General features: G+C 45.9%; 1 protein-coding gene across 6 annotated transcripts; it reads left to right on the top strand.

Annotated features, from left to right (window-relative positions):
- The first annotated feature begins 5,279 nt into the window (after positions 1–5,279).
- EFS (embryonal Fyn-associated substrate) lies at positions 5,280–15,649 on the top strand. Of its 6 annotated transcripts, none has more exons than XM_056810072.1 (8): positions 5,294–6,010; positions 6,451–6,619; positions 6,836–7,010; positions 9,487–9,765; positions 11,832–11,972; positions 12,165–12,899; positions 13,816–13,911; positions 15,354–15,649. In XM_056810072.1, exons 3-8 carry the CDS (start codon positions 6,999–7,001, stop codon positions 15,480–15,482), a joined length of 1,392 nt encoding a protein of 463 aa, XP_056666050.1. In that variant the 5' UTR covers positions 5,294–6,010; positions 6,451–6,619; positions 6,836–6,998; the 3' UTR covers positions 15,483–15,649. The 6 variants fall into 6 exon arrangements, with proteins under 6 accessions (XP_056666047.1, XP_056666050.1, XP_056666046.1 ...); XM_056810068.1 differs by having other exon boundaries at positions 14,461–15,649; XM_056810071.1 differs by adding an exon at positions 14,461–14,500 and having other exon boundaries at positions 6,451–7,010.
- The last annotated feature ends 238 nt before the right edge of the window (positions 15,650–15,887 follow it).

Raw genomic sequence — 15,887 nt, 5'->3', positions numbered from 1 at the left:
GGCAAAGCCTTTGGTGGACGTCCTCTGGCTTACACACCTTTTGAGCACCTGCAGATAGATTTTATAACGATGCCAAAGGCTGGACAATATAAATTTTGTTTGGTCATAATAGACCAACTGACCAGATGGCCAGAAGCATTTCCTACAACCCGAGCCACAGCAGATTTTGTTGCTAAGGTGCTTTTAAAAGAAATTATTCCTCGCTTTGGCCTACCAGCACGTATTGACTCCAATAGAGGGAGTCATTTTACCGATTCTGTCTTAAATCAAATATATTCTTGCTTGGGGATAACTCCAAAATTCCATGTTCCATATCATCCCCAAAGTTCAGGCCAAGTTGAGAGGATGAACAAAGAACTTAAAACTATGATTGGAAAATTATGCACTGAGACCCATTTAAAATGGCCTGAAATTCTCCCTTTGGCCCTATTTTATCTTAGAAGCAGGCCTAGAGGAGACTTACATATTTCACCATTTGAGATGCTTTTTGGACATCCGCCTATACAGGCTAAGCCTTTCTCCCCGGCTTATACATCGCTATTAGGGGGAGATATTACTATTGCTTCCTATATACAGGAGTTACAGCACAAACTACGTGAACTTCATGAATCCGGAGCTGCAGTACAAGCCGGACCATTAGACTTTTCTCTGCATGACCTGAACCCAGGAGATAAAGTTTATATCAAGAATTTTAAGCGAACTGGAGCAACTGAACCTTCATGGGAAGGACCATTCCAAATATTATTAACATCTATAAAAAACACCTATAAAAAAAAACATCTATAAAGATTGGAGAAAGAGACTCTTGGATTCACTGCTCACATGTGAAGAAAGCATCTTCTGCTGAGACTGATTGACTCTATCCTATCATATGAATTGTGACTCTATCTTATCATATGAATTGGAGATAATAATCCATAGACAAATGGATGCTGTTTTTTTTTCAAGAATATATTGAATTACTGATTTTTTCTTATTTTTTCTTATTTCTTTTTATTTTTTGATCAGAATATTTGATTTTCTCATTTTTTTGTACTGAAGGTACACATAATTAATATTAATATTATTTTTCCCTGCAGTAATACAAGTTAATATATATACTCTTGCTATAATATCAATATATGCCTAAAGCTTTAAACTATAGGAACCTGCCATTTATTGATAAAATATTATAGGACTGTGATTAATGTTTGTGTCTGATTCCAGGAAAAGGGATAAAAAGAAGGAGCACAGACTAAACCTGAATAGTGCCAATAGAGCACCCAAGAAATATTAAGTGAGACTCGAGGTTGCGACGCTTAACTTATGTTTAAGTCGTAGGACTTCCTTGTATCTACACTCTTTTCGAAGTACTCAAACAAGTACAAAGCTTGACTATCATGCTGGCTCCCTATATCTCTGAAGAAAAAAAAATCAGACAAGGGAATGACATTTCCCCATCAAAATAGAATTCTAATTCTTTCCTTCTTATATTATGGCAACTTCCTGTAGTCTTGGCTACAAATGGCTAAGTGAAATATTACTGCATTCTGTCCTACATACTTGTGGGATAGAAATTACTTTAATCTGGACCTATACAAGGTCTATTTTGAGTTTTTCTTATGTTTTTGATTATTTTTCTATTCTTTTGATAATTGACACATACACCCCCATAACTGAACTTTGCATTCTGAGCTAAACTTGATATATTTTTTTAATACTTACTTCAGGGGGGATTGTATTTTAATTTAAAATCTAAGAATTTTTTCATTTTTGAATTTTTTTTTGTTTGAGATTTTATTTTTATAAAAATCCAAGACTTTTGTTTAAGATTTTACTGTTATAAAAAATTTCAAAGATTTTGATGTTGTTTGAGAAAAGATCTTCAAGAAAGAAGCTTGAAACTTTTATATCCAGAGAATGAACTGTTGCAGAAAGATGCCGAAAACCTACACTTCATCAAGAAGATCAAGAATGAACTTTGGATGTGATTGATTGGACTGAACTTTTGATTGAACATTTATTGTAACATTTATGCCAAAAGGGACTGCCCCTAATTTGGCTTTCTGTCAATGCGCCTAGCAAACATTGGTTTTGCTTTCTTTTCTTTTCTATTTCCTCTCTCACTATTCTAATTTTCTCTTAGAAAATTGAATATTGTGTATATCTTTAGTTAGAAGTGAATTTAGAACTACAAAATGATTATGTTAAATGATCAATGGGGAGACTAGTCTCCCAATGATCATCAGGGGGGATTGTAAACCTCAAATTTCCTTAGACTTATAAATGTTGGAAATTTCACCATTGGGATATTTCATACTTGGAAATTTTCTTACTGATAGTCTATTGGAATGGGAACTCCATTGGCATGGGAGGTTCCTTCTCTTCCCTTCTTAAGATTACTTTAGGACAGAAACCCTTTGCTGAACAATGGAAAGGACTTTGACCTATGCTTAAGCATAGAACAGGAATTTCTTTGAGTCTTGATTGATTTTAGAATTGATACAATGGAGATACTTGGAATAAATCTCCACCCTATTCAGTCCTAATAGGATTGAGTAAGGGCTGCAGCCTAGATCAAAATTTAATTATTCCAATCTCTACCATACTCAAGTTAACAGGATTTAGAAAGGGCTGTAGCAAAGGAGTAAAGATTTAATCATTTGAAAATATAACCTTCAACAGACATGTGCAAAAGCCAGAAACCTCTGGGCAGTCCTGGGTTAAGCTAGAGCCTCCATTGGCACAGGGAAATTGATGAAGAGTGATTGGTAGATGGGAGAACTGAGGGGAGGAACTTGGAGGGTTTCCTTAAAGATAGGGGGTCTGGAGACTCGAAGGGAGGAGTTTTGGTCGGGGTGATTGCGGTGGACTCTGTGAAGGCTTGCTCTGAAGGAAGCTGAAGGTGGGGGCCTCTGAGACTGTTTCTCCATTTTGGACACGTGAGTAATAGGGACTGATCTCTTTTCTTTGCCCCAGCTATCTAAGGGCTTGGGCCTTTTGGCCCAGCCTAAACAGAAGGGGTATTTAAGCCCTATTCCCTTCTCTCCCTTTTTCTCTCTCTCTATCTCTAATTCCTTTCTTACTCCTATTGTAATTAAACTCCAGAAAAGGCTGACGGCTGACTTGAGTTTTTCATTTAGGAATTACATAGCTGAATTCCTTGGCGACCTTAAATTAATATATATCAGTCTTTTAAAGTGATTCCCTTGTTACACTACTATGTGCCAGGCACTGTGCTAAGAGCTATGGATACAAAAAGAGTCAAAAGACAGTCCCTGCCTCTCAAGGAGCTCATAGTCTAATGGAGTAAACAACAGGCAAACAGATATATAGAAAGCAAGTTACGTAAAAGATAAATAGGAAATTATTAAAAGAGAGGAAATTCTGGCATTGAGAAGATTTGGAGCAGACTTACTAAGGAAGATGGGATTTCAGTTGGGAATTAAAGGAAGCCAGGGAGGTTGAAGGGGAGGAAGGAGAGCATTCCAAGAATGGGGTACCGCCAGAGAAAAAGCCTAGAGCCAAGAGATGGAGTGTCACAGGACCCAAATAGTATGTCTAGGGTACCCATGAGCCCTAAGACCAAGAGGAGTTACCTTATCATAGAGGAGTAAATTCAGACCAGTCTTAGACCAGAAAGTCTATTCTAAGAAGAGTAAGTAATTTGCCACTTGAAGTAAGGGAGGGAAAATTCATAGACAACATTTTCTGTTCACATCTACCATAGGGATGGACTGGGGAAATCCCATCCAAACATAACCTGAGGTCCACCCACCTTGTTCTTGATTTAGTATTTAGGGACATCCCCTAAATCAACCCCCCCCAAAGTCTTTAGTTTCTCTGCCCCAGAATGTACATAGCTAGCTTACATCATGGTGCTCCTGAGTTCACTAATTCCCAAGGCCCATGACCTACAAACTAACACAGCACCTTCCTTTTCCTGGAGGAGGAAGGACTAGACACACAGCCTAGACTCCACCTCTCAGACAGTCATCAGTTGATTCCCATACGGGTCAGTTAGCCTCATCCTGCTCCCCAGCCACAGACTACAAGTCTAACCCAGCTAAGTTTCTGGCAAAGTGCACCTCATTGATTGAGTCTTAGTGAAGACTTGGCATGAGTATGGCCTGATCCAGGCAAACCCCTCCTGGGGAAAAAAAAACAAACCCAAGCATGTACTTTCCCCATGAAGAGTCAGGAAGCTATAGGAAAGATGACAGTCTTTTGTTTGGTTGGTTTTTTAGCAAGAAAAAAAGAGAATTTTAGAGGGGAAGAGAGAGAAGGTGGAAAGAAGAATAATGGTAGAGAAGAGGAGCTCTGTGGATGAGCTTGTGGCGCCCCCTTTTTTTCCTAGATAAAATTTTCCTGGAGACAGGATGGCTTTCCATTCTCAGAACCTTGCCCAGGCTCAAATATAGCTCCCCTGCTTTTCCCCTACAAGAGCCCTCTGTCGCTGACAATCTTCACTTCTGCTCTCTAGAGGGTGTTTGAACCAGGCAGGCTGAGAATGGAGGACAAGCCCAGACTGGCTGAAGATTTTAAGAGTTTGGGAACTGGCCTACTTCCAGTCCTGGAACCATAGAGCTGGATCTGCACAAACTCACGCCAGCTTTGACTACACTTTGCATGAGGATTCCTGTAAACTTAATCTTGAAGGAATTCATTCTCTAGGCCTGTTACCCCCACCTGATATACAGCAACTTCCTTCCCTCTAACCTGGAGTCCATATGTTGGGTTTTTCAAAGATTCTCATAACTGCACTTCAATCTAATTGGTTTCCTTTGTTATCCTGGGGCTTTATTTTCTGCATTTACAAATATCCTTCTGAGAAAAGGGCCAGTGCCTCCACCAGACTGCCAAGGGGGCAGACACAGACTGTTGCTCTTGAAGCTGGATTTGGTCACATAAACCAAATTCCACTTTAGAGTCCTTACAACGACAGCATCTCAGAGTGGGGAACGCGAACTTGAGGGACGTAGCTCTTTGGGGCAGCCGGAGGAGAGAGAAGCAGATGCCCCATTGATAAAGACGAGCCAAAGGAAAACAGAAGAGAATGGGGAGACAGGAACAGGGCAGAGAAATCCCAATAGCCTCTGTATCTCTATGTAATCCAGGAAAGGAGAAAGATGGCAGGGAGAGCCAGCAACTCAAGGGGAAACAGCAGCAGCGGCAGCAGCAAGAGCCTGAGCAGGAGCGGTTTGGCCGGAGGGTGACTGGAGCTGTAACTCAACACCCTTCTTTAGAGAAATCTGTCCTCCTCCTCCTCCTTCTCCTCCTCCCTCCCTCCCTCCCTCTCTCCCTCTCGGCTTCCCTCCCTCTTCTCTTAATCCTCAGGACCGAGTCCCAGAACAGAGAAAGGAAAGCTAACGAACCAGAGAGAAGAGAACTCAACTAAGAAGGAAAGAGTGAGTCTAAGGGAAGGGAGCAAGTGAAGCGGAAAGAAAGGAGGGAAGGAGAGAAGACAAGAGGGGGTGGAGCATGGCCCTCGAGGAGGACTGGGCTGTCCCCCACTAAGGTCTCCTCCCCACTACCCCACCCCGCCTCCCTGCCACAGGGACTTGGATTGTGTGTGTGTGTGTGTCTGTGTGTGTCTGTCTCTCTCTTCTTCTCTCTGTCTCTGTCTCTCTCTGTGTCTGTCTCTCTCTGATCCCGAACAGACCTACCTCTGCCCCAGCATCAGGACATCCCTCTTTGATATTTTTGTTCCTTCTTTCCTTTGCTGGTTGCTTTTCTTTCCTATAGAAGAGACACTTTGGAGTTTGGGATGGACTGTCCCCAGAGCACTGGCCCCCAAGGAAATCAGACACTGGAGCCCTGTTAGCACTAGAGAAGGGGAAATCATTGCTAAGAGTGGGTGGGAGGTGAGAGATCGGGGTGGCCTGAGTGGAAGTAGAGAGGGGTGGCACATGTATGTGAAGTGCAAAGATGTTTGGGCACCGGCTGATCCTGAAGATGCTGTATGAGGCCAGAAGGAAATTTGTGGAGCCAGGCCACTGTGACCATGTCTGTTGAGCTGGTTAGTGAGTTGGTAAGTGTGTCCCATTCCCTGTAAGTGTGTGTGTGTGTGTGTAAGGGCAGCTGCCAAGTCAACCTTTATCACAGAGGTCATGTCACTGACATAAAAGTAGGTATGTATTCTGGGTGTGAGGGTCTGAGTGTGTGTGAACTAGTGTGATCGTGTGTATGAGTTTTTGCTCTTTGGAATTTATGACAATCCAAATCTTCCAATCCTCCCCCCCCCCCCCCCACCACCTCCCTTTCTGTGAGGTCTCTGGCTCTAGCTCCAGAAGGATTTTGCAATCTCCTGAGAGTCCCACAAAAGCCTTGACTCTCACCCTTCTCGATCTCTCTCAATCTCTGTCTCTCTCTCTCTCCCTCCTAGCTTTTCCCATTTCCACCATCCCCTCTTCCAAGGCTGCTGCAAACCACATCCCTGAGAAACTTTTATAAAAGTTCCTCTACCCTCAGGTGCCAAGAGCAAGCCTTGTTCAGACCGAGCTACCTACCCAGCCAAACAACTCCAGGATCCTCCCCACTCCGAGCCCTGCCCCTGGAGAGACTGAAGCTGTGCCCAACCCTGGCTTCTCACCCTTTCCTAACTTTGGCCTCTAAGTCCTCCCCGGATCTCTGGCATGTGGTACGTGCACCCAGACTCAAGCTACTCAGCCTCATGAGCCGAATCCTTAGGGACCCTTTCCCTTGACCATCAGCATCGGAGGGGAAAGGAGGGAAAGAAGCTGTCGGAGCCCCTTGGATGACGACTTCAAAGAAGTCTCAGCCCCTCTACTTGTCCCAAAGGCAGCCTCCTGGTTTAGGGGTTTGCTGGGTTTTCTTTCTCCTCCTCAAACCTCAGCTCCGGTCACTGCTCAGCCTCTCCAGACTGGGGGCCGCCTCTCCCCATGTGAAGGGGCTGGCACTGGGCCCCAGACCATGATGTTGGGAGCCTCTTGCTGAAGTCTGCCCAGAACCCAAAAGCAGTCCAGAGGAAGAGGGGGAGAAGACAGGCAACTGGGACCATGGCTGTGTCGGTGAGTCTCAACCTGGGGAGCAGAGAGCAGGGTGGGAAGAAAACTCCAAAGCCTCCTCTCAGTTGTTTTTGTTTTTGTTTAGCTTTTTTCCCTTTGTGCTTCCTGTAATTTCCACCCCCTCATTCATCTTTTCTGTGTCTTCCTGGCTGTTTTCATTAAGACTCTCCTTCACTTTTTCCCTCCCCCCCCCCTTCTTCTTCGTCTTCTTCTCCTCTCTCTCTCTCTCTCTCTCTCTCTCTCTCTCTCTCTCTCTCTCTCTCTCTCTCTCTCTCTCTCTCTCTCTCTCTCCCTCTCTCTCTTCTTTTCCGTCTCTCCCTCCCCCACCTCCCCACACTTGTGTTCCCCAATCCCTTGCTTTACTTTCCTGAGACAGCTCTTGTGATGTGTGGGGAGAGGGCAAAGGATGAAGGCAAAAATCCTACGGGCTTTTTTTAGGAACAGGACAGATGGCCAGTGGCAGCTCCCAAGGAAGAAAGCACTCGGAAGCAGGAGAAAGGGAGGAGGGGAGGGGGCAACGGGAGGAGACTGAGTAAAGATCGGAGGGAGTGAAAGAGGACCTGAAGCACCCCCACAGAGAGGGAAGAAAGTGAAAGGAGCAAACGGACAGAAGGAGAGATAAGGAGCCTAAGAAAGAAAGAAAAACAGGGGTGAGGAAGAGAGATGATGTCAGTAGAGCCTCAGGCCACTTTCCAGGCACTGGAGGTTGGGGACAAAGGGAGGAGACAGCTGGCAGAACGGGATTTTAGGAGGGGGGACTCTCAAGGAGCACATGGCTGCTTGCCACCCCCCATTAAACAAACCTTGTAGGCGGGGGGGGGGGGGGGGGGGAAGGAGGGGGAAGGGAACCATTCCCCCCAATTCATCTGGGGGGACCCAATAGGGAGCTGGGAGAGCAAGAGAAACCCCACCCCTTCATCAACCAATCAATCAGCAATTATATATTGTTCCCGGCACTGGGCTTCATCCCTACTGGCCAGATTCCAGAGAGTGAGAGATTCTCTTCTTTTGCCCTGCCCCAAGACTCTATCCAAATAGGAGAGTCCTTCCTTTTTCTCTGGAGACCCCTGTACTCAAAAGCCAACTCTTCCATACCCTCCCACCAGCACATTCCCCACCAGCCCAAAGATATTTAAAGAGCAAAAGGAGACACAGTGCCCAGGGAAAGCATAATCTTAGTTCCTCTTGGTCCCATTTTCCAGTATACTGGGAAACTAGGAAAAGATGGAGAATCTCGGGATCTCTGTTCTGGGTAAGGACTCTACCCAAAGCATCCAAGAATCCTGCCATCTAGGATGTATGCAGAACAATCTGGGCCAAAAGCCTTTGCCTTCTAATCCTCTAAGGAAACACTTTCAGTTCAGGGGATAAAGGACTCCTGGGTTCTACTCTTGGGTTAGGCCATCTCTTTTACTATTTTACTTTCTTGATTTGTAAAGTGGGAAAAAGAATTCTCTTTTGAAACCTGAACAAATGACTGGGGAGGGGGCACACATAAGCATTTATTAAGCACCTACTTTATGCGATGCACTTTACAGATGTTATCTCATTTGATTTTCAAAACAACCCTAGGAGATAGATACTTGTTATCATTTCTGATTTACAGTTGAGTAAACTGAGGCAGACAAAAGTTAAGTAATTTGCTCTGTATTAAACAACCAGTAAGTGTCTGAGGCTCACACTTGATCTCCTGTCTTCCTGACTCCAAGCCCAGAGCTCTATCCATTCTGACACTTAGCCATGTCCAAGACAGTAGACTAGATCAGACTTGAAGTCAGAAGCCCTAGACTGGAAACCTGATTCTATTTATATGAGTTATTTGGCCATTAGCAAGCTGGTTAGTCTCTCTTGGATGGATGCTACACAGGAACTGAATTAAACTATGAATCTCATCTGTGCTGGGGGCAATAGTTGTAGTTTTGTTCTTGCTACATCTTTGAAATAAATATTCCTTTGTAAGAACTAATCTGTTAAGGTGTTAAATGGAACTGGGGTGCTTGGATCCTTAAAATTGTGGAAACCTAATAGGTGGAGGCTTGAACTAATGGTAAGGACAAGAGATGCTCCAATCCCTTTAATGGTGCCCTAGAACCCTAGGTTAGAGGCAAAATGTACAATGCCTGGCCCTCAGGCAACAGATACCACAGAATCTCGTGGGGCTATCCTAAAAAGTACAGCACTATTTGAAAATCAAGGAACCCAGATTCAAATTCTGACTCTGTTAGTTATCTGGACAATCTTGAACAAGTTGTTTAACCTTCCTGGGCCTCAGTTCCCTTTTCTGTAAAATGGGGGGGGGTAGGGGGTTTGGACTAGAGGATTGCTACGTCAGTGTTAACTCCTATGACTCTGTGGCCTTAAATGTAAACTGTCATTATTATTTTCACGGGAAGATTCAATTAGATGCTGCCTCATTTGAAGAAGAATATGGATCACCAAATACTTTCTCTCTCCCTCTTGCCTTTCCTCCCCCACCAAGGCCCAGCTGGCCCGGGCCCTCTATGACAACACAGCAGAATCTCCAGAGGAGCTGTCCTTCAGACGTGGTGATGTCCTCCGGGTGCTGCAAGGAGAAGGGGCAGGAGGACTGCCAGGTTGGTGCCTCTGCTCCCTCCATGGCCAGCAGGGGATTGTGCCTGCCAACCGAGTGAAGCTTCTGCCCACTGGCCCCAACCCTGAGTGCAACCTTTACCAGGTGCCTCCCACTCACCAGAGCACATCTGATCCAGTCCCTGGGCTGGGTAATGTGGAACAGGAGGTAAGCAGAGGCTAGAAGATGGTTTCCCCCTCCTCATCCTTTGCTTGAAAACTCAGACTAATCCTCCTTCCTCGGACTTCCCTGGGCAAAGCCCCAGGTTCCTTCCCTGGGCCCCCAAATCTAAAAGCCTTTCTCCCTGCCACCCTCATTGTTCCCTTCATTATACTCTTTTCTCTGCAGACACAGATGTGTCATTCAATTGTTTCAGTCATGTCTGACAATTCATGGTCCCATTTTGGGTTTTCTTGGCCAAGATACTGGAGTGGTTTGCCATTTCCTTCTCCCAGATTCCTTTAGAAATGAGGAAACTGAGGCAAATGGGGTTAGGTGACTTTGCCCAGGTTCATACAGCTAGTAAATGTCCGAGGTTAGATTTGAAACCCAGGTCTTCCTGACTCCAGACTTGGCACTCATTCCACTGCACCACCTAGATGCCCACAGACATAGATATCAAGGTAGAGTCTACAGTCAGCAGTCAGCAGAACTCCATTCTAGTTCTGATTCTCACCATTATTAACCATATGATCTTGGGTTAACCTCAATAACCTTGATTTCCTTTTTTGTAAGATGAGGAAGTCAGTCAGTAAACATTTACTGAGGTCTACTATATGCCAGGCACTCTGCCAAGCAATGAGGATCCAAAAAGAGGGTAAAAACAGTCCCTGTCTTCAAGGAGCTTACAGTCTAAAAAGGGAGATGACAAGCAAACAAATATGTACAAATCAGGTAGGAAATGATTAAGAGAGGGAAGACGTTGCTTTCTACCTTCCTTTGGAAGGAGAGGTATTAGTTGGAATGGGAAGGAGGTAGAGATGAGGGAGGATATTCTAGGAAGGAGGGACAACCAGAGAAAATGCCAGGAACCTAGAGATATGCCGTCTTGTTCATGGACTAGCAAGGAGGTCAGGGTCACTGGAGAAAAGAGTACATGGCAGGGAGTAAGGTTTAAAAAGACTGGAAAGGTAGAAGACATTAGATGGTAAAGAGCTTTATTGGTCGACGGAGTTTGTATTGATTCTGGGGTCCATAGGAAGGGACTGGGGTTTACTGAGTTGGGGTTGGGGGGGTGACAGGGTTGGACTTCTGCTTTAGGACAATCAGGATGGGTTGGAATGGGGAGAAAATTGAGGCAGGCAAGTCCCACCATCAGGCTGTTTGTTGGTAGTAATCAGGACTGAGATGATGTGTCTGGATTGGTGGCAATGTCAGAGGAGAGAAGGAAGCTATATTCAAAAAATGTGGATATGGGGTGGAGGGTGTTGAGAGAAAGTGAGGGGTCCAGACTACTTCTGGGTTGTGAATCTGAGGGACTGGGAGAATGGTAGGACCCTTGGCAGGAATAGGGAAGTTAGGAGGTGGGTTTTAGGGGAGAAGATAATGAGTTCAGTCTTGGACATGTCTAGTTTAAGATGGCTAAGGCTAGTTAAAGACACATGCCCCAAAGTCAGCAGAGAGGTTAGGGCTAGGTACTGTAGATCTTGAGAATCATCAGCATAATCAGTTCATTAAATCCACAAGAGCCTCACCAAGCAAAGTAGTATATAGAGGGAGAAGAGAAGAGGGTCCAGAAGGTTGGATTAAATCAAGGGTTTTTTCTCTTTTTTTTTGCCTTGGACCCCTTTGGCAATCCATCGAAGTCAATGGATCGCTTCTCAGAAAAACTTTTTAAAATGCATCCAAAAATAAATAAATAGGAGATCAATTGTATCAAATTTTAAAAATTGTATCAAATAAAAAAAATTTTTTTAAGTCACAGACACCATGTTAAAAGAATCCCTGGACTGGATATTTTATAAGATTCTGTCTAGCTCTAATGCTTTTTGGATCCTGGATCTAGAGCTGGAATTTAGAAACCATATAGTACAACCCTGACACTCTATAGGTAAAGGATACTGATGCCTTGAAAGATTAAATGAGTGACTGAAAGTAGCAAAGGGTTTTGAATGTAGCTTCTCTTTCTTGAGGACCTTAGCTCTTTATACTGTACCCCCTGAGATGGTAGCATGACTCTCTTATTCCCTACCCTCCCAACCCTACTAATCCATGCCATACTTCTGCTTATTCAGGTATATGTGGTACCTCCTCCACCTCGGCCCTGTTCTGACCCAAGGCCCTCATCTGGGCCCTGCCCACCATCCCCAGATGCCATCTACAAAGTCCCCAGAAGTAATGGGACACAAATAGATGCTCCTGGAGATGCCCTCGAGGTAAGGATGAAGATGTTTGGAAAACTGGGAAATTCTGCCTTAAGGAGGCTTCCAGGAATGGGGAGAGGAGGGGAGGAAACATGAGACAAAAAGAGGAATCTGCCCAAGTTTGAAGGCTGCAAAGATATTCTCTGGGGAGGTAAGGAACCTCTTTCTGAGTCTCCCTGATCTGAGCTCCTTTTTCCCCTCCAGGTTTATGATGTCCCCACAACTGCTCTTCGATTTCCTTCCAATGGCCCCTATGACTCCCCAGTTCCTTTTCCCCGTCCCCTAGCCCAAGCATCCACTCAGCTCCCTGGGGGAGATGATGCTCCCTATGATGTCCCTCCAGCTCTGAAGCCTTCTCCTGAATCTGACCTGGAGTGGGAAGGGGGGCGAGAACCAGAGCCCCCCCTCTATGCAGCCCCCTCTAACCTGAAGCGGGCATCAGCCTTGCTCAATTTGTATGAGGCACCAGAAGAACTTCTGGGAGAGAGCACCTCCACCAGTAGCGACGAAGCCATCTATGACGTGCCCCTGCTGGGTCCTGAGGAACCTCCACCTGCTGGAACACCCAGTCCCCCTGGCCCCAATTCTGCCCCCAATGATATAGAGACCCTGGCTCTGCTCCTGGCCCGGAGCCCACCTCCACCTCCTCGGCCCAGGCTCCCCTCTACTGAGAGTCTGTCCCGGCGTCCATTGCCTGCCCTGCCCGTCCAGGAACTCTCAGCCCCATCTCCCATCCCTTCTCCTGCTTCTGGCAGAAAAGGCAGCATTCAGGACCGGCCACTGCCCCCACCACCTCCTCGCCTGCCCAGCTATATGGGACTCAAAACTGAGAGAGATGAGGAGGGAAGAGTGGCTGATGCAGGGGCAGACACGGCAGATCCCCACAATGAGTATGAGGGCATCCCCCTGGGCGAGGAGTATGACTACGTTCATCTCAAGGTGAGCACAGCCTCTGCACACTGATCCTTCCTTCCTCCACTATTCATCTCAAGAGAGACAGACTAAAAGGAGGCAAGTGGAGGGAGCAAAGCGGGAGTTCTCCCAGAGTTTTAGTATCATCTCACTGTCATTCTTCCCCCCCTCCTTGGAGGGGTTTGGGGATTGATGGTGTGATGAGCTTCCCCACCACCACCACTACCTGCAAAACATGGCTCTGTGCCTCAGGCATGGGGAGATTAAATGATTTGTCCCATGACCATGCCATAGGATGGGTAACATTTGAACCCATATCGTTCTGACTCCAATACTAGCTCTCCATCCACTGCCTCACACAGACTGAATCTAGATTTGCTTCTTGGTTCTAGGAATCAGTTCAGACTCTTAAGCCCAACTCCATTTTCCTAACCCCAAGCTCTGATCTTTTATCCAAATGTCAAATTTTTTCCCCTATATCCAACCTTTGCCCCTTTAACATTTCTGATGCTCCTGAAGCATCATGGTACAGGGAATTTGGAGTCAGAGGGTACGGGGTTCAGATTCCAGTCCTTTATATATGGCCTTGGACAATCACTTCATTTCTCTGGACTCCATTTTCCTCATCCATAAAATGGGGCAGAATGGAGGGTCGGGAATGAGGATTAGAAGAGTTCTAAGGTCTCTTTCAAATTTATTCTAAAAAATGGGGGATCATGATAAAAATTATTAAATAATCAAATTCTCATCATATATGTAAAGTGCTTCGCACAAACCTTAAGTAAAATGATGATGATAATGATAATGATAATGATTTGAGAACTGAAAAGGAGGAAAGGGGCAAACAATCCAGGTAGGCAGTCTAGGAAAAGACCTAGTCTAAGGAAAGACCCAGGCAGGCTTCCTCTTCCCCCTTTACTGAGACTCTGGTCCCCTCCTACAGGGGATGGAAAGAGCCCAAGGGTCTGATCCCCTGGATGGGGCCACTCCTGGGGGCCCTGAAGCGATGCTTCGAGAGAGCCCGATGCCAGAGGAGCAGGTAAAACACTCCTGGGTGTGAATAGGGAGCATTGAGAGACTTCTGGGGAAGGAGGCAATAATTTGGAGAAGGGGCTAAATAAAAACTCAAGGGGACAGTTAAAATTTCAAAGGAGAGATTGAATGCTCAGATGGGAAGACGTTAAATGAGAAAAGTAAAGTTAAAATTCAAAAGGAGATCATTAGAATTAAGGGGGAAAGGAGCTAGAGCTTGAGGGAGATGTGAGAATTCAAAGGATTAAAATTAAGAGAGAGGGGACTATGTTAGGAAACAGAAAAGTAGGCAGCCCCAGTTGATTGAAAACAGCACTAGATGGGAAGTCAGGGATCCTGAATTCTAATCCTAGCCTTGGCACCTAGTGAGAAACTATAGAACTATCACTGATCTTTCTGAGTCCCTCACCTATAAAATAAGGGGATGATCTCAGGGATAAATGCTAAGGGAATGGATTCTAAAAGGGGGAGATGCTCACACAGGAAAAGCTGTCAGCTGCTCCTAGGGTTGGGGCTCTTTCAAAGCCTCCCTAAGTAATGCTGCTTCTCCCTGCAGGAGGCCTCAACCCCAGGGGAGCCCCTCGATCTGCCTTCAGGTGACCTGCAGCTATTACACTTCTATGCTGGGCAATGCCAGAGCCACTATTCAGCTTTGCAGGCAGCTGTGGCAGCCCTACTGGCCAGTACGAGGGCCAACCATCCCCCTCGTCTCTTTGTGCCCCACAGCAAACGAGTGGTAGTAGCAGCCCACCGGCTGGTGTTTGTGGGGGACACCCTGGGCCGGTTGGCTGCATCGGCCCCTTTGCGCACCCAGGTTGGCACTGCAGGGGCTGCTCTGGGTCAGGCACTACGGGCCGCTGTGCTGGCTGTCAAGGGTGCCGCCCTAGGTTATCCCTCAGGTCCTGCTGCCCAAGAGATGGCCCAGCGGGTTACTGAACTGGCTGGGCAAGCATTGCAATTCACCACCCTGCTCAGTGGCTTAGCTCCCTGAGCATCACATTTCCCTCCCTGCTGGACACCCTGCCTACCTTCCCACCCACCCACCCATTCCAATCCAGCCTGGCACTCCCTCCTCTGCCTGGAATGGTCAACTACTCCCCTGTTTTCTGGAGACCTCAGGGAGGTCCCTATCTTTGTCATCCTCTCCCCCCATGACTATCCTATAGGACACTGGGGGTGGGATAGGCACTTGTTCCCCTTCAATTTTTTTCATTCCCTCTATTCATCTCATTCTCCCTTCTCCACTGTGGATTCTCCTTCTCTTTTCTGTATCTCCTTCAACAGCTTTTTTACGAGCCATTTTATATAAATTATTTATATTTAATATTATTCTCCAAATTGTTAGGGGAGGGAAAGAGGAGGCACATGGTCTGCCTTAGGAGGTAGGGGAAGGGGGAGGATTTCTAATCCTGCTCCCTTCTTGAGCATTTGGTCCCTTGACTTCCCCAGCTCAGCCTCAAGAAGAGAAAATACATGGCAAAGGCAAAATGGTGGAGGACCAGGGAAGCCATTCCCTTGTACCCTTTCGTCAGGGGGAGCTCAGAACCCTCTGCACCTCCAAGGAAGATGGTGAGATGAGAATGAGGCCAAGACACTGAGCTTGCAGCTTAGGCCACCCAGGAATGGGTAAAACTGGAAATCTTTTTGGAACTGAAAATGTGAAAACTGTGAGGGAAAAGGGGGAAGGCAGAGAGCATCATAAACTGGAATTGTGCACCCCAATAAAGCCTGTTCTTTGTTGATCATGTCTGTGCCTGTCTGTCTTGGTGATGATGAGTAAGATATTTGGAGGAAGAGAAGTCCTTAGTCTCAAAGAATTATACTTGGGAATGGGGACAGACTTAAGGACTGGTATGAGGGAAGACAAGACAGTCGAGTGGCTCAGTGGATAGTGCCTGGATTCCAGAAGACTCATCTTTCTGAGTTCAAATCTGACCTCAGACACTTACTAGCTTCATGATGCTGGACAAGTCACTTACCCCA

The sequence above is a fragment of the Monodelphis domestica genome, chromosome 1, assembly GCF_027887165.1.
Source record: "Monodelphis domestica isolate mMonDom1 chromosome 1, mMonDom1.pri, whole genome shotgun sequence".
Taxonomy (NCBI): domain Eukaryota; kingdom Metazoa; phylum Chordata; class Mammalia; order Didelphimorphia; family Didelphidae; genus Monodelphis; species Monodelphis domestica.
The sequence above is the reverse complement of the archived record's forward strand: the minus strand, read 5'-3'. Positions and strand labels throughout refer to the sequence as shown.

Bases quoted from the DNA above. Each gene is read 5' to 3' on its own strand.
- EFS (XM_056810069.1), top strand. The intron at 9,766-11,831 runs GTAAGCAGAGGC...CTGCTTATTCAG, and splicing joins TGGGTAATGTGGAACAGGAG to GTATATGTGGTACCTCCTCC. The intron at 11,973-12,164 runs GTAAGGATGAAG...TTTCCCCTCCAG, and splicing joins CTCCTGGAGATGCCCTCGAG to GTTTATGATGTCCCCACAAC.